Source organism: Syngnathoides biaculeatus, chromosome 19 (assembly GCF_019802595.1).
Source record: "Syngnathoides biaculeatus isolate LvHL_M chromosome 19, ASM1980259v1, whole genome shotgun sequence".
Taxonomy (NCBI): domain Eukaryota; kingdom Metazoa; phylum Chordata; class Actinopteri; order Syngnathiformes; family Syngnathidae; genus Syngnathoides; species Syngnathoides biaculeatus.
The window spans coordinates 13,860,819-13,872,829 of NC_084658.1; the positions used below are offsets into that span (position 1 = coordinate 13,860,819).

General features: G+C 45.6%; 2 protein-coding genes across 5 annotated transcripts in view; one reads left to right on the forward strand and one right to left on the reverse strand.

The window, feature by feature from the left end:
- The window catches only part of arfgef1 (ADP-ribosylation factor guanine nucleotide-exchange factor 1 (brefeldin A-inhibited)), a 29,336-nt gene that overhangs the window by 1,934 nt on the left and 15,391 nt on the right, over positions 1–12,011 (reverse strand). The window contains exons 7-35 of one of the 2 annotated variants that reach the window (XM_061805001.1): positions 11,598–11,705; positions 10,545–10,762; positions 10,128–10,261; positions 9,471–9,705; positions 9,297–9,396; positions 8,783–8,922; positions 8,603–8,711; positions 6,529–6,730; positions 6,343–6,454; positions 5,488–5,693; positions 5,321–5,405; positions 5,078–5,243; positions 4,819–4,970; positions 4,625–4,753; positions 3,887–4,045; positions 3,538–3,682; positions 3,372–3,462; positions 3,269–3,309; positions 2,953–3,122; positions 2,596–2,747; positions 2,336–2,508; positions 2,097–2,257; positions 1,783–1,913; positions 1,574–1,703; positions 1,362–1,497; positions 1,041–1,179; positions 916–964; positions 713–842; positions 57–196 (exon numbers count right to left, since the gene is read on the reverse strand). In XM_061805001.1, coding sequence (XP_061660985.1) covers positions 57–196; positions 713–842; positions 916–964; positions 1,041–1,179; positions 1,362–1,497; positions 1,574–1,703; positions 1,783–1,913; positions 2,097–2,257; positions 2,336–2,508; positions 2,596–2,747; positions 2,953–3,122; positions 3,269–3,309; positions 3,372–3,462; positions 3,538–3,682; positions 3,887–4,045; positions 4,625–4,753; positions 4,819–4,970; positions 5,078–5,243; positions 5,321–5,405; positions 5,488–5,693; positions 6,343–6,454; positions 6,529–6,730; positions 8,603–8,711; positions 8,783–8,922; positions 9,297–9,396; positions 9,471–9,705; positions 10,128–10,261; positions 10,545–10,762; positions 11,598–11,705 — 4,043 coding nt within the window. Of the gene's footprint in view, positions 1–56; positions 197–712; positions 843–915; positions 965–1,040; positions 1,180–1,361; positions 1,498–1,573; positions 1,704–1,782; positions 1,914–2,096; positions 2,258–2,335; positions 2,509–2,595; positions 2,748–2,952; positions 3,123–3,268; positions 3,310–3,371; positions 3,683–3,886; positions 4,046–4,624; positions 4,754–4,818; positions 4,971–5,077; positions 5,244–5,320; positions 5,406–5,487; positions 5,694–6,342; positions 6,455–6,528; positions 6,731–8,602; positions 8,712–8,782; positions 8,923–9,296; positions 9,397–9,470; positions 9,706–10,127; positions 10,262–10,544; positions 10,763–11,597; positions 11,706–12,011 lie in introns of both variants that reach the window. The other variant, XM_061805000.1, reaches the window with a different exon arrangement.
- Positions 10,600–12,011, forward strand: part of prex2 (phosphatidylinositol-3,4,5-trisphosphate-dependent Rac exchange factor 2) — a 74,603-nt gene continuing 73,191 nt past the window's right edge. For all 3 annotated transcript variants that reach the window (XM_061805003.1, XM_061805004.1, XM_061805005.1), the window contains exon 1: positions 10,600–10,739. The gene's annotated coding sequence lies outside the window, so the exon portion shown is untranslated. The remainder of the gene's footprint in view (positions 10,740–12,011) is intronic.

The following is a 12,011-nucleotide window of genomic DNA, read 5'->3' on the forward strand; positions in this document are numbered from 1 at the left end:
GATGAAAATACAGAACTGGGGCGTACATAAGTGTACGATTCATAAAGTTTTGGTACCTGTGCCGCAGCCAAGTTTTCGGCATCTTCCTTCTTGCTGGTGGCGGGGAAGAAAATGATATTGTCGATGGTGTGGATGAGCTCCAGCTGCACCACGCACTTGATGAGCAAAGCGGCGAACAAGCGTTGCTCCTGCGCTCCTGCAAAACGCCAACATTCACAGTCAAAAAAATGCCTCTTAGGAGTTAAAATTCATATGTACCGTAATTTCCATCCTATAAGCTGTGACTTTTTTAACACGCTTTCAACCCTGCGGTTTATGCGGTGATGGAGCTAATTTGTGGATTTTTTTTTTCCTAACAGCCACAAGGGGGCACTCAAGTGGAAAAGGTAAGTCCGGCCCTGTTAGCGCTGCCCTAGCATGTTACTGGCGTGTCTCAGTGATTTTTACCAGTATGTTTTTTTTTTTTTTAACCGGCCCTGTTAGCGCAGCGGTGCTAGTGTTAGCGCGCGGCAGCGCTAGCATCAGCGTTCTCCTTTCCCCACATATGAGGGCTAAATATGGGCATGTGATCAACAAATTGAAATACAGTGGGGGAAACACTGCACATAAAGGAAATAAGACTGCAATGTTTTTCTTCAAGGCTGAGGTCAATAATGGTCTAGGTTAAAATCAGTCTAAATCTGCTCCCCCCTCCCCACACACACACACTCACTTGTGGTGGTCCTGCCCCTGGCGGCGTCCTCGCTCGAGCCAGAGGCGACGCCGCTGTGCTGGCTCTGCAGACGGCCCTCCATGCTGCTGACAGAGCGCTGGTCGTCTAGCAATTTCTGTGAAACGGAATCCTGAGGGGAGCTCGTGTGATTAATGTCAATTATAAATGAATGAAAAGGAAATCAGCTCGTTTCCCGGCCTCACCAGCGGCTTGTCGAAGTGTTCACTTTCTGCTGGTCTCCACGTTAACAGCCTGAGACAAACGAAAGCATCGCACAGGTGTTACATTTAGGAAAAAAACCTCGTTTTTTATTTTAAATATGGCTTACGTGTGAGGAATGGTGGTCTTGAAGATGTCTAGCATGCAGTTGCACGTCTTATCCCACGTCTCGGCGGAGAACTTTTCGCCATTCAGGATGACCACGTTCTCCAGGCAGTTGGTGCCCGAGCGCGCTAGCTGCTCATTGTCTGAGCACAAAATAGACAACTCGGTACCCACCAACCAAAAAATTTCCTTCAAACCAAAATGGACGACTTCTATATATTTTCAGCCAAAAATTAAATGTCCTCTCCAAATGTTGACTGAATTTTAGGTTCATTTTTTTTCCCACTTGACACCACTTGCTACCGCTAGACTGCCGTGTACTCACCTTGCTGCACACACCAGTAGAGCTGAGCTAAAATGTCGTCCAGCAGCACATCGCTGAGGGACTCAAAGTACTGGGTGAACACGTCACAGATGGCGTAAAGTGCGTGGTTGCAGGTGGTGGTCATCCACTCCGCTTTCTGCATGGAGGCAACCAAACCCAATGAGTGCAGTGGACCTAACCTTAAGGGGTTCGGGGTCGGGTGACGGACGTACCTCAGTCTGCTGCTCGGGCAGCTTCATGTTGTCGAAGATCCGGAAGACGATTCTAAACAGGTCTTGCCACCAGTGCTTTTCGAAGGTGTGCCCGTAGGTCTTCATCACCTCGAACATCACAGTCAACCCCCTAGAAAAGGAGAAACAAACAAAGTCCGTTGAGCAAGTGGGATGATATGGACACATATCTGCTCAAACAAGGGACGTACCTGGTCCGCACGTCCAGCTTGCACCTGTTGATGATACAGGAGAGCTCGAAGAGGATGGGGAACCACCCTCGCACCCAGACGCGGTCCTCCGGTGCTACATTCATGTCATCGCTGGTGTAGTCTTTGAAGGCCTGTTATGCAGTTCAGCAAAATAAGACTCATTACGGAAAAATTGAACACCGATGATGATAACGCAAGAGTTGGTCCTGGATGGTCTGCTACAGGAGGTGATCTGCCATATCCACATTATTTTGAAGCTATTTTATGGACATTTTTGCGTGACTTGAGTACATTTTGTACAAAGGTCAAACCACCTGTGGCCTCCCTGAGACGTATTTGGCACAGTGTCTGATCAGGCGGATGGCTTCCATGCTGGTGTCGGGGAAGGCGGCGTTGCACGCGAACTCCGACAGACACTTGACGGCGTCCTGGAAGGAGTCGATGGTGGCCGCAAAGTGCTTCTCGAATACATTCGCTGAGGAAGACGGGAAAAACTCGAAACCACGCGCTCGAGACTGGAGAGAGGACGCGATGCGGACGGCGCGCCACTCACTGACGATGTGCCCCGTGGTCTGAAAGGCCAGCTCTACGATGCTCTCGTCCTGGTCGGATGCCGCCAGGTGGAACACGGAGAAGATGTTCTTCCAGCCGGAGCGGATGTTCCCCGCCTGGGAGTTGACCATCTGGGCGATGCAGCGCACCACCATGTCCCTGATGGTTGGAGACCTGTAAAGACAAAAAAAAAAAAAAAAAAAAAATGATGATTTAGTGAATCGTCAAGGAAACAAAGATCCATCATAATCTTCTACGTACCTGTTTTTCTTCATGATGTGCTCAAACGGCCTCAGGAAGTCCTTCTGGAAGCGAAAGTTGGCCAGCTCGCCCTTCTCCAGGAACTTCATGGACAGCTGCCTGAGCGAGTCCACAGCAAAAATCGCCACATCTTCGTTGGAGTTGCAGCCCACCTGGAAGACGTATTTAACAACAGTAGTATTTAATTTACAGCCAGAAAAGGCGTCCTTCGAAATAGCTACACAGAGAAAAGGCATGGATGCCCATGTGTGTCTTAATATTTCATCTATATACAAAAAAAAAATAGTACCCAAAGCCTTCTTATGCTATCGAATTGACAATTTTCATCAAAGCCTCATCCTCGGACCCACGGCCCACCTTGTTGAAGTGGTCCCCGATGACCTCCCAGATCCTGGACCACTGCAGCCGGATGCGGCCCATGTTGTAGTAGGAGATCTCCACGATCTTCTGCAGGCTGAACATGCGCGGGTGCGTGGGTGAGGCCAGCTCATCCATGGACACGGCGCACAGCCAGCGCACAAAATCCACTGAGGGATGACACAGCAGATGGTTATGCCCACCACACATTGTTTTTTTATAACAGAACCTAAAAAAAGGCCACAATTTTCCTTTAAAATTGCCAAATACTTTTCAGTTGTCAACTATTTTTCCAACGGAGTCTTCTTCGACTTACCTATTGCATTGCCATCAAGTCTTGTCGAGCCTGTGAATATCCTAAAAAAAAACCATTAAATGGGTATTAATGTGAAAAAAATGATAATATTCAATCCTGTTACCTGTCCACAGCCACTACCACACTCTGAGAACTGGTCTCTCCAATAGACTCCTGGATGCTGGCGATCTGCTTGCGGTCCACCGTGCCGCCGACTGCACAGCAGAGGTATCGGTGAGTCATACTTTTAACTGGGTTCGGGTTTGGACTTTGAGGCGGCGCCGACTCACCCAGGCCCAGGTACTCGTCGTTGCTCTGCTCCTTGGTGCTGGCCACGAAGCCCTCTTTGCCCCGCACGGTCCCCGAGATGTAGCGTGCCTTCACGCCCGTGCCGATGAGCTGCGCCAGCTCTAGCTGACTGATGCACTTCATAATCTGAGATAGCATTAAGAAAAATTAAAAACAACAACAAAAAAACCCCTCCATGATAAAACTAATATTACCTCAAAATCATCAAAACCCAAAATAAAGCTAATAACAGCTACTTGAAAATATCTATTACAGTATAGTGCATTCTCAATAGTATTTTATACTGACTTGTGCAATTTGAATACAAGAAAAGCTTTTAAAGCGGGCGACCTCATGCCAGGAGTTGCCAAGATAGTTTCCGTCTGTGTGCGCCACGGTGATGAGGGTCTTGATCGTGTCGATGTTCTTCTGCTTCATTTCGGCAATGCCTGAGCTGGCGGTGAGAAGCGTGAATCTTGCCAGGGCTTGCACGTAGGCGTCCCTTTCCAGCTGGAAAAAAAAACAAAACAAAAGCGTGTAAAAGATGATAGTTCAGCAGTGGGTTGGAGGCCACATTTAGCAGTTTATTTTCCTGAAATTAGTTCATTGAGAATATGTTTATTCATTTTAATTAGTCAGATTTTACGTCAAATGGTTCATTGTAAATAATATATTCATGTATTTTTATGCATCTTTTTGCTAAATAATTTAAATTATTTCAAATCAATAAATACTCATTTGAAAACTTCAATTCACTATTTAGAAATTTACATTTATTTTGTGAACTTAATGGTTAATTAGAATTGAATTATAAACCCCATTTATATATCTTAGAACAATTCATTTGTATATTTGTATCTGATGCTCAAGTTGAAGGATGAATGAATAATTTCATTATATATTTTTATTCCTTGAGCTCATAAAATAATTGTTAGACTGATTAGGAAGAAAAACAATGCTAGTTTAACGTATTTTCAATTTCAGCTTTTTCATTTGACATAATTCATGATTATTATGAACTTTTCTTGCAACACCTGGCCCATCTGTCCCTTTCTAAAAATCAAACGTGGCCCTTGAGCAAAAACGCACCTGTATGGAGAAGATGCACGCTATCCTAATGGCGCAGCGGATGCCCTCCAGACACAGCGACGCCACGTCGGTGTCGTCGCAGTCTTGGAGGCCCACGCTGAACGCGGCCAGGAAGGGCGTCCACGCCAACTGGAACCACGATGGGAACGCGTCAGCACGCGCGGGAGCCGGCGGCGGCCGCCCGGCAGTCCTACCTTGAACATGGGCCGCACGTGCTCCAGGTGGGTGGCGCTGGTGAAGGGCGCCTGCACGTGGCTGACGGCCTCCATCAGCGCCTTGGCCGTCTTCGCCATCTGCTCCATCTCCACGTTGTACAGCAGGCGCCGCTGCTTCTCGCTGGCCACGCCTGGAAGAGAAAACACAGTGGTGTCTTGACTTAATTTGTTCCAAGACACTGTTCAAGCACCCCCCCCCCCCAAAAAAAAACATCTTCCTGCCCCACAGACGACTCACTCTGCTTGCTGGACTTCATGGTCAGCTCCTTAGTCTCCTTCATGGCGATCTTCTTGCCCGCAATCTCGTCGTAGATGGCCGAAAGGTACTCCTCGGGCAGGTCCTTGCTGTCGTTGATGCCACGGTTCATCTTGATGTACTGCTCCTTGGTCATTTTGTTCTTCACCTTGGCGGGGAGACAAAAAAAAAAGCGGTAACATTTTGCGATTCTTTGATTTAACGTACTCCGGATGGTGTACGTACTTGTGGACTGTGAAGGTCAGTCGTCAACATAATGATGGAGTAGGCGAGCACGTAGGCGGTGTCCGCACTGGCAAAAAGGGTTTGCCTGCAAGTAAACATTTTCCAACAATAAACTGGATGCCGTCATCGAGAGCATAGCGCTCATAGATGCCCCCCCACAAGCTCACCCCTGATTGCACTCGAGGTATCTGGCGGCGAACTTCTCCATGAGCCGGTCGATCTTCTGGGCCTCGCCAGGCAGTCGGAAGCCCTCCAGGAACATCCTCAGCGCCGACACGAAGTCTTTGCCTTGGAAGTCCATCTGATCCACGTAGGCGTACATCACCTCCTTATTGAAGCGCTCGTTATCGCCAAGAAACTCCCCCACTTGGGTCTGAAGAAACGCACGTGGCGAGGCAAACACAGGAGGTCACATTAGTGGAACGCGAATGTGAGGAACTGCCCCGCACCCACCATGTGACTGAAATTTGAATTGTAGCTGAATAGCATCGCAACATCGCAGATAGAACGGCCAATCAAAAATGATTATGTTGTGTCAATGGTTTTCGCAAGAAAAAGTGATGCTTTCAGGTACGTAGTGACATCCACCAAGCTGCAGCTGAGTCCTACCAATGCAATGAAAACAGCAGTGTTTTACAATCATACCTAACTAAACTTATAATTACATACGTATTTGTGGCCAAACAAAAGTCAAGTGTGGAGAGTCTCCGTTGCCGAAATGCACAAGTGGATCCAATGTATGTGGCTATCGCTGCCAACAAGGGTTAGGGTTGCTGAAAAATCCACACATTCTCCTTTATTCCTTCCCCATCATACAACGGCAGCGAACAGGGTAAGCTGCCTCTTCCTTGACAACAGCGCACTGCTGCTGTTATGTCAAAATGTAGTTTGCCCGATAAGCACAACGGGTTGCAGTTCTTAGGTCGCAGCGAGTTTGGTCATGTGCAAAGGCCAATCGCAGACTGTAATTTGTTTACGATTGTTCGATTCGGTTGCGTCGCTCTGCGTGCAGCAGGCCTAACCGAGTCAAGGCGCTCCTCTTGGTGCAGGAACTGAGCCAGGTCCTCTGGGGTTGTTCCCAGCATGCCTTGCTCTTGAAGGTACTGGATCCCCCTCTTTGGTTTCTTGTTGAACCTACAGGGCAGTGGTTAGTAATAATAACAATCAGCAGTCGAAAGATTAATACTGTACGCATATTTGAAACTGACAGGTCGATGCCCTGTTCAATGATCTCCTTCTGCTGCTTGAGGACTTCAAACTGCTCGGGGTTGTCCGTGCCCGACATCTGCGTGCTGTAGCTGCCGATGCCCGACGAGGCGGTGGAGTCCAGCGAGTTGATGCTGCCGTAGCGATTGATGGTCTCGGGGGCCCGCGTCTCGCTGCTTTCCTGCTCCGAGGGCTTCTCCTGGCCTGGGGGGAAGCGCGTGCGAGGTGAGCGAGGGGAGACGGGTTATTTGACAAATCATTAAATCAGAAATTGGGGTAAAATACGGCCAATGTTGCAGGACAGCTCAAGAACTACAACGGGCATAAGGGAAAGAAAATAAAGGACTTCATATGGGCTGTATGGAATCACACTAACTCACAATGTTTTACAGCACGGCACATTTCACAATGGAAATTGTTAAACTATAATCCCGTTGTATGAATTTTGAAGTAGGAGCTAATCAACTAAAAAGAAGAGGGCACATACAGGCCGATATGTTTGACTGGAAATTAGTTTAAATTAGAGCTAATCTGACAGGACATCTAAAGTAAAAAAAAAAAAAAAGATGATTCAGGTAAACAAACGATTTAATATTCCACTGTATAGTAACTATCGTGACAGAAAACAGAAGGTCACATAGACGAGCGGTGCGTTCCGGTGTCCCAATTGCGCGTCGGAAACTCTTTAAAACATTCAGGAAGGTGTTGTCAAGGTAACATGAGGCGCCACCTTGCTCGCCGTGCGTACGAGAATAGGATCTCGTTTCCTAAATCACAGAGGTCACAGGCTAAAACCATCCCTTTCACGCTCTAGCAAACAATTGTGCTAATGCTACTGTCTGTTACCTGCTTTGGCTTTAGAGTCGCGCACAAAGGTGGAGAAAATAACACAACAGTTACGGCAAGGTAGAAGAAAAGTGGCTTCACGTCAGCGCACACCGTCAACACGCTTTGATATAACACATGTTAATGAGATGGCGGGTTCGCCTTGAGAGCTTAGCCACAAGCCGCCTCACACAGTCTGCTTTCAAAGCTTACGGAACACACTTGTTCTTTTGTTGGCGCTCCACCATTGGCAAACAACAGAAACAGAAGCCAAGAAAGAGGCTTTTCCTTCTGCGCACACAATCTTGTACAATGACATTAACGCCACACAAACTAACCTCAGCTGGTACAATGTTTAGATTTTTATAGATAACATTTATCAAAAATGGAGAAGGGTGTGGCAGGAACTGCTATGTGGTAACATTTATTTGGGGATAAAATTGGTAGAAACGTATGATAAAGACATCTGACTAGCATACAGTATGTGATCCATACCAGACGGGCAAATATTCACACTTTATATGTACAAAATTGTGCTTCTTTTGTTCTTGCGGTTTTGTTCATTTTGTTCAAATTGTATTATGAATTTTTGTGAAATAATTTTGAGTCCAAATAACCCTAACTATCCGTTAAATGCTTTTAATGACACATTTTATTGTTTCTATTAAGGCTAAGACCATGAGCAAAAAATATATGGCTCGGTAAATTAAAATAATGGAATTGAATGTTATTGCAATTTAGGCCCACAGTCACACAACACAATTTTTTAAAATTGCACATTAAATTTCTCCAAATATACATATACACAAATAGTGGCATTTCCCCGCAGTTGTGAGGTTGGGGGTTTGAATCCAGGCGCCGGCTTTCCTGTATGGATGTTCCCCCCATGCTCGTGTGGGTATTCTCCAGGTACTCTGGGTTCCCTCCATAATCCAAAAACATACTTTTTAGGTTAAGTCATTAAGTCAATACTAAAATGTCCTCGCGTGTGCATGTGATTGCTTGTCTATATGTGCCCTGTGACCAGCTGGTGACCAGTGCAGGGGCTACCCCGTCCCTCGCCCTAAAGTCAGTTGAGATAAAATACAGCTCACCCTCAACACGACATCAGTAGTATAGAAAATGGATGGATGAATATTTTGAATTTTTACTTTTGCACGCTTTAATATAAACCAATCAATTCAATTAAATGTATCCATCGACTAAAAAATGAGCACAATAGAGCGAGAATGTTAACGTCTCAGCACTTACCAAGGCTAGTCTGGGAGTTTGGGTTGACATACTGGTCTTTGCTCCACTCCACCATACATTTCAAGATAGACACCAGACATTCCAGCCCTTTCTTCCGCAAGGTCAGCTCCTGTGGATGCCATTATATCGTCATAACTGAGCACTCATCATGCACTAACATTTCCAAAAAGTGGTGAACACCTGCGGGGGTGTAGTGCCGAGCTCATGGCCGCCACGGCCCTGCGCTATTTTCGACAGGTCGTTGACGAGCCGCTCGAAGATGTTGGCGGCGTTCAAGTCGCAGTCGTAGTTGACGTAAATGTCCACCACGCTCTGAGCGTCTGATGGACAAAAAGGAGACGGTCACGAGTCACCACTTTCCTTATTATGTGTCAGGACATCTAACGGCAACAACAAAAATTGCAACAATCAAGGAGTCATATTAAAAAAGCTTTTTATAGGTTCAGTAAATTCCTCAAAATTAGTTGTAATGGTCCATAAAAAGGCAGAATGTTCCAAAAATAATTTTAACATCATCATAGTACATGGACAAAAATTATTGTACAAAAATAATGTTGTAATATTACTGTAAAATGGCAGAATAAATTGTAACCCTACCATGACAAAACCCCCTAGATAATGATCCCATCAACAAAAAGTAGGAACACTCCCCAAATAAATAATAGTTTCCTTGAATAAATAAGGGCATAGAGACCTGCACATATTCTGGTAAGAGTTTGGATGACCATCCATTTGTGGTCGAAGGAGCTCGTGGACGTCTCCAGGATGTAGAGGAAAATTTCCTTGAAGAAAACCTGGACAAAAACGCAAGCCACCGTGAGCCGGCCGCAACTCTTCCTCCATATTGTTTCCGGGCGCCGTTCCCTACCTCAATCTGCATCTTGAGGTGCGTCTTAAAGTGGGACAGCAGCGTGAGGAAGATGGACAGCGACAGCTCGAAGACCTCGGGCACGGACGACACACCGTTCTTGGAGAGCGCCACGCACAGGTACTGCTTGATGGCGTTGATGAACATCTCGTTGGTCTTGAAGATGGGGCCCGCGTTCTGCAGGATGGACAGCAGCAGCTGCAGCGAGAGCACCTTGGACCGCAGCTCGTGAGACCTGAACGAACACAAGTTAGCTGATGACCGCTAAAACGAGAAGAGAAGGGCATAGGATCTGGAGGATGGAACACAACCGCAAGGAGCACACCTTACGGTGCTGCCAAACATCGCAGCATTTTTCTTTGAATTGTATTTGTCTAATATTTTATTTTATTTCTCAGATACTAATTTTGTATTATTTTGTCAAAAATCTGTAATTTTTTGTGTATTTTTCATTTAATATTTTGTATTCCTTGTATTTTATTTTCTCTCATGTTTGTATTTATACGGGATTTTTGTGTCTGGCTCATCGCTACCAGGATTACCCAATCGGAATTTGGTTGTTGCGGAAGCGGCAAGTGATTCATCATGCTGCTTAGACTAGAGCAGATATCCATTTTTAAACGGATGATTCACATCGATTGGACAAGGCCGACTTACTTGGGATCGGGCGGTCCGTCCGACAGAGGTTTCATGGAGAGCTTGCAGAGCGAGCGAAAGACGAGGAATGCGTCTTTCTGGAGGATGTGCGAGAACTTGGCGCCCGGCGGCTGACCCGGCGTTGCTCCTGATTCCTGATAGACGAAAAGGAGCAAAATGTTATTATTCTCCCTGACATTTTTTTTTTTTTTTTAGCAGAAGTTGGAAGGTTACAAGAAAAAAAAAAAAAGAATAACAAGGATAATTTTGTACTAATAAAACAAAGGCTGAATGGTTAAAAGTTATGAGTTTGGAGCCGTTATAAGTTACAAGAAAAAAAGTCTCACTATTATTCCTAAAGATTAATTAATTTTTTTTTTTTTTTTTTTCAAACCCTGTCATTTCAGGATTTGGACAATAACACCTCATCCGCATCACCTGAGTGTCAGTGGACGAGAGGGACAGTCTGTCATCAGGCAGCGACGGCGTAAAGCTGGCGGAAATGGGCGTGCCCGGGATGCCGTTGGCGTGATGCGCGTGCTCGCCGTCGCTCCCCAGCGTGCCCTCGTCCTGCGGGACCACTCCGGATCGCTCCCCCGGCTCGCTCGGCGGCTCCTTGGCATCTGTGCAGAGGTGAGCTGCGTCCAGGCAGTTACCTGTGGGGGGAGGGGTGGGGGGAGCGAGGATCATATGAAATAGGATGCATTTTTATCTTTCTCATTATTGTGGTTCTATTTAAAGCATGCTTAAGTGAGGACAGCGTTGTGCCTTTGGCCATTATTTTCTTCCCTGTTCTTCTCATTTGCACTCAAGCGTGAAGCATCCATTTGAAAATATTAATAACAATTCCGGGCAAAATGAACTTACCGCTGATGGTAGCATAGCTTCTCACATGTGAAGTCAATAACTCACTCAGTCTCACTCTCGCACACAAACACACTTTGTCATGGTTACTGTACTACCATAAAAGGTCGGAACGTTATGAAAACAAATAGGTGAGATTACGCGGTCGGAATTTGTTTGACCGAGAGCAATTCATACATGCGCACTGATAAAGTTGTAACTTTCAAGAAAAAGGCCAAATGTCACAATGAAAAAAATGTTCAGTTGCAAAGTTATATTTAATGATATAAGAATCAAATCCTGATGAAGTTTACCAGCATAAAAATGGAAATTGAAAATGTTAACAGTCCAGCAAGAAAGTGAATGGAGTCATATTCATTCATCCCTTATCTGAGCCACTTATCCTCACAAGGGTTGCGTGTGTGCTGGAGCCTAACCCAGCTATCTTCGGGCAGGAGGCAGGGTACACCCTGAACTGGTTTGCCATCTTATATGGAGTTTGATATTATTAAAAGCAAAAAAAGGTAATCAGAAAAAGTTATTTTTTGCAACAGAAAGTCTCCAAATAGGATGTTTTTGCACAACATTATGCCTCTGAGTCGCGCAATAATTATACTTCATTATAGTTGATCCGAATCTTAATCTCACCTCCTGCCACAGTGTTGACCACCTCCTGCAGGATGCTCTGCACAATCTCTTGGGCTTTCTCCTCATAGTTGGGGCCTTCGTCGTCTTCCTCCTCCTCCCCTGCTGCACCTGACAAATTCACACAAATTGATATTAAAACTGAGCATTATTCCCGTTTTAAATTAGATTAATGACTATGAGTCCAGCTATCCAATATTTGTAGAATCGACTATTCTGCAGATGAAGTAATCAGATAAAAAATGATTGGGTATTATTTTTGTACACTTCTGAGTTGCCATCTTGGCGTTCCACACTTATTATCTGTGACTTTTTGAGTGTGTGGCTTTAAAAGGAGGGGCCTGGCCTGGTGAGTGATGTGTGAGTCAACGAATTAAGAGTGTAGCTTTAGCTGTTGTGCGCTTAAGTTAGCGGCTG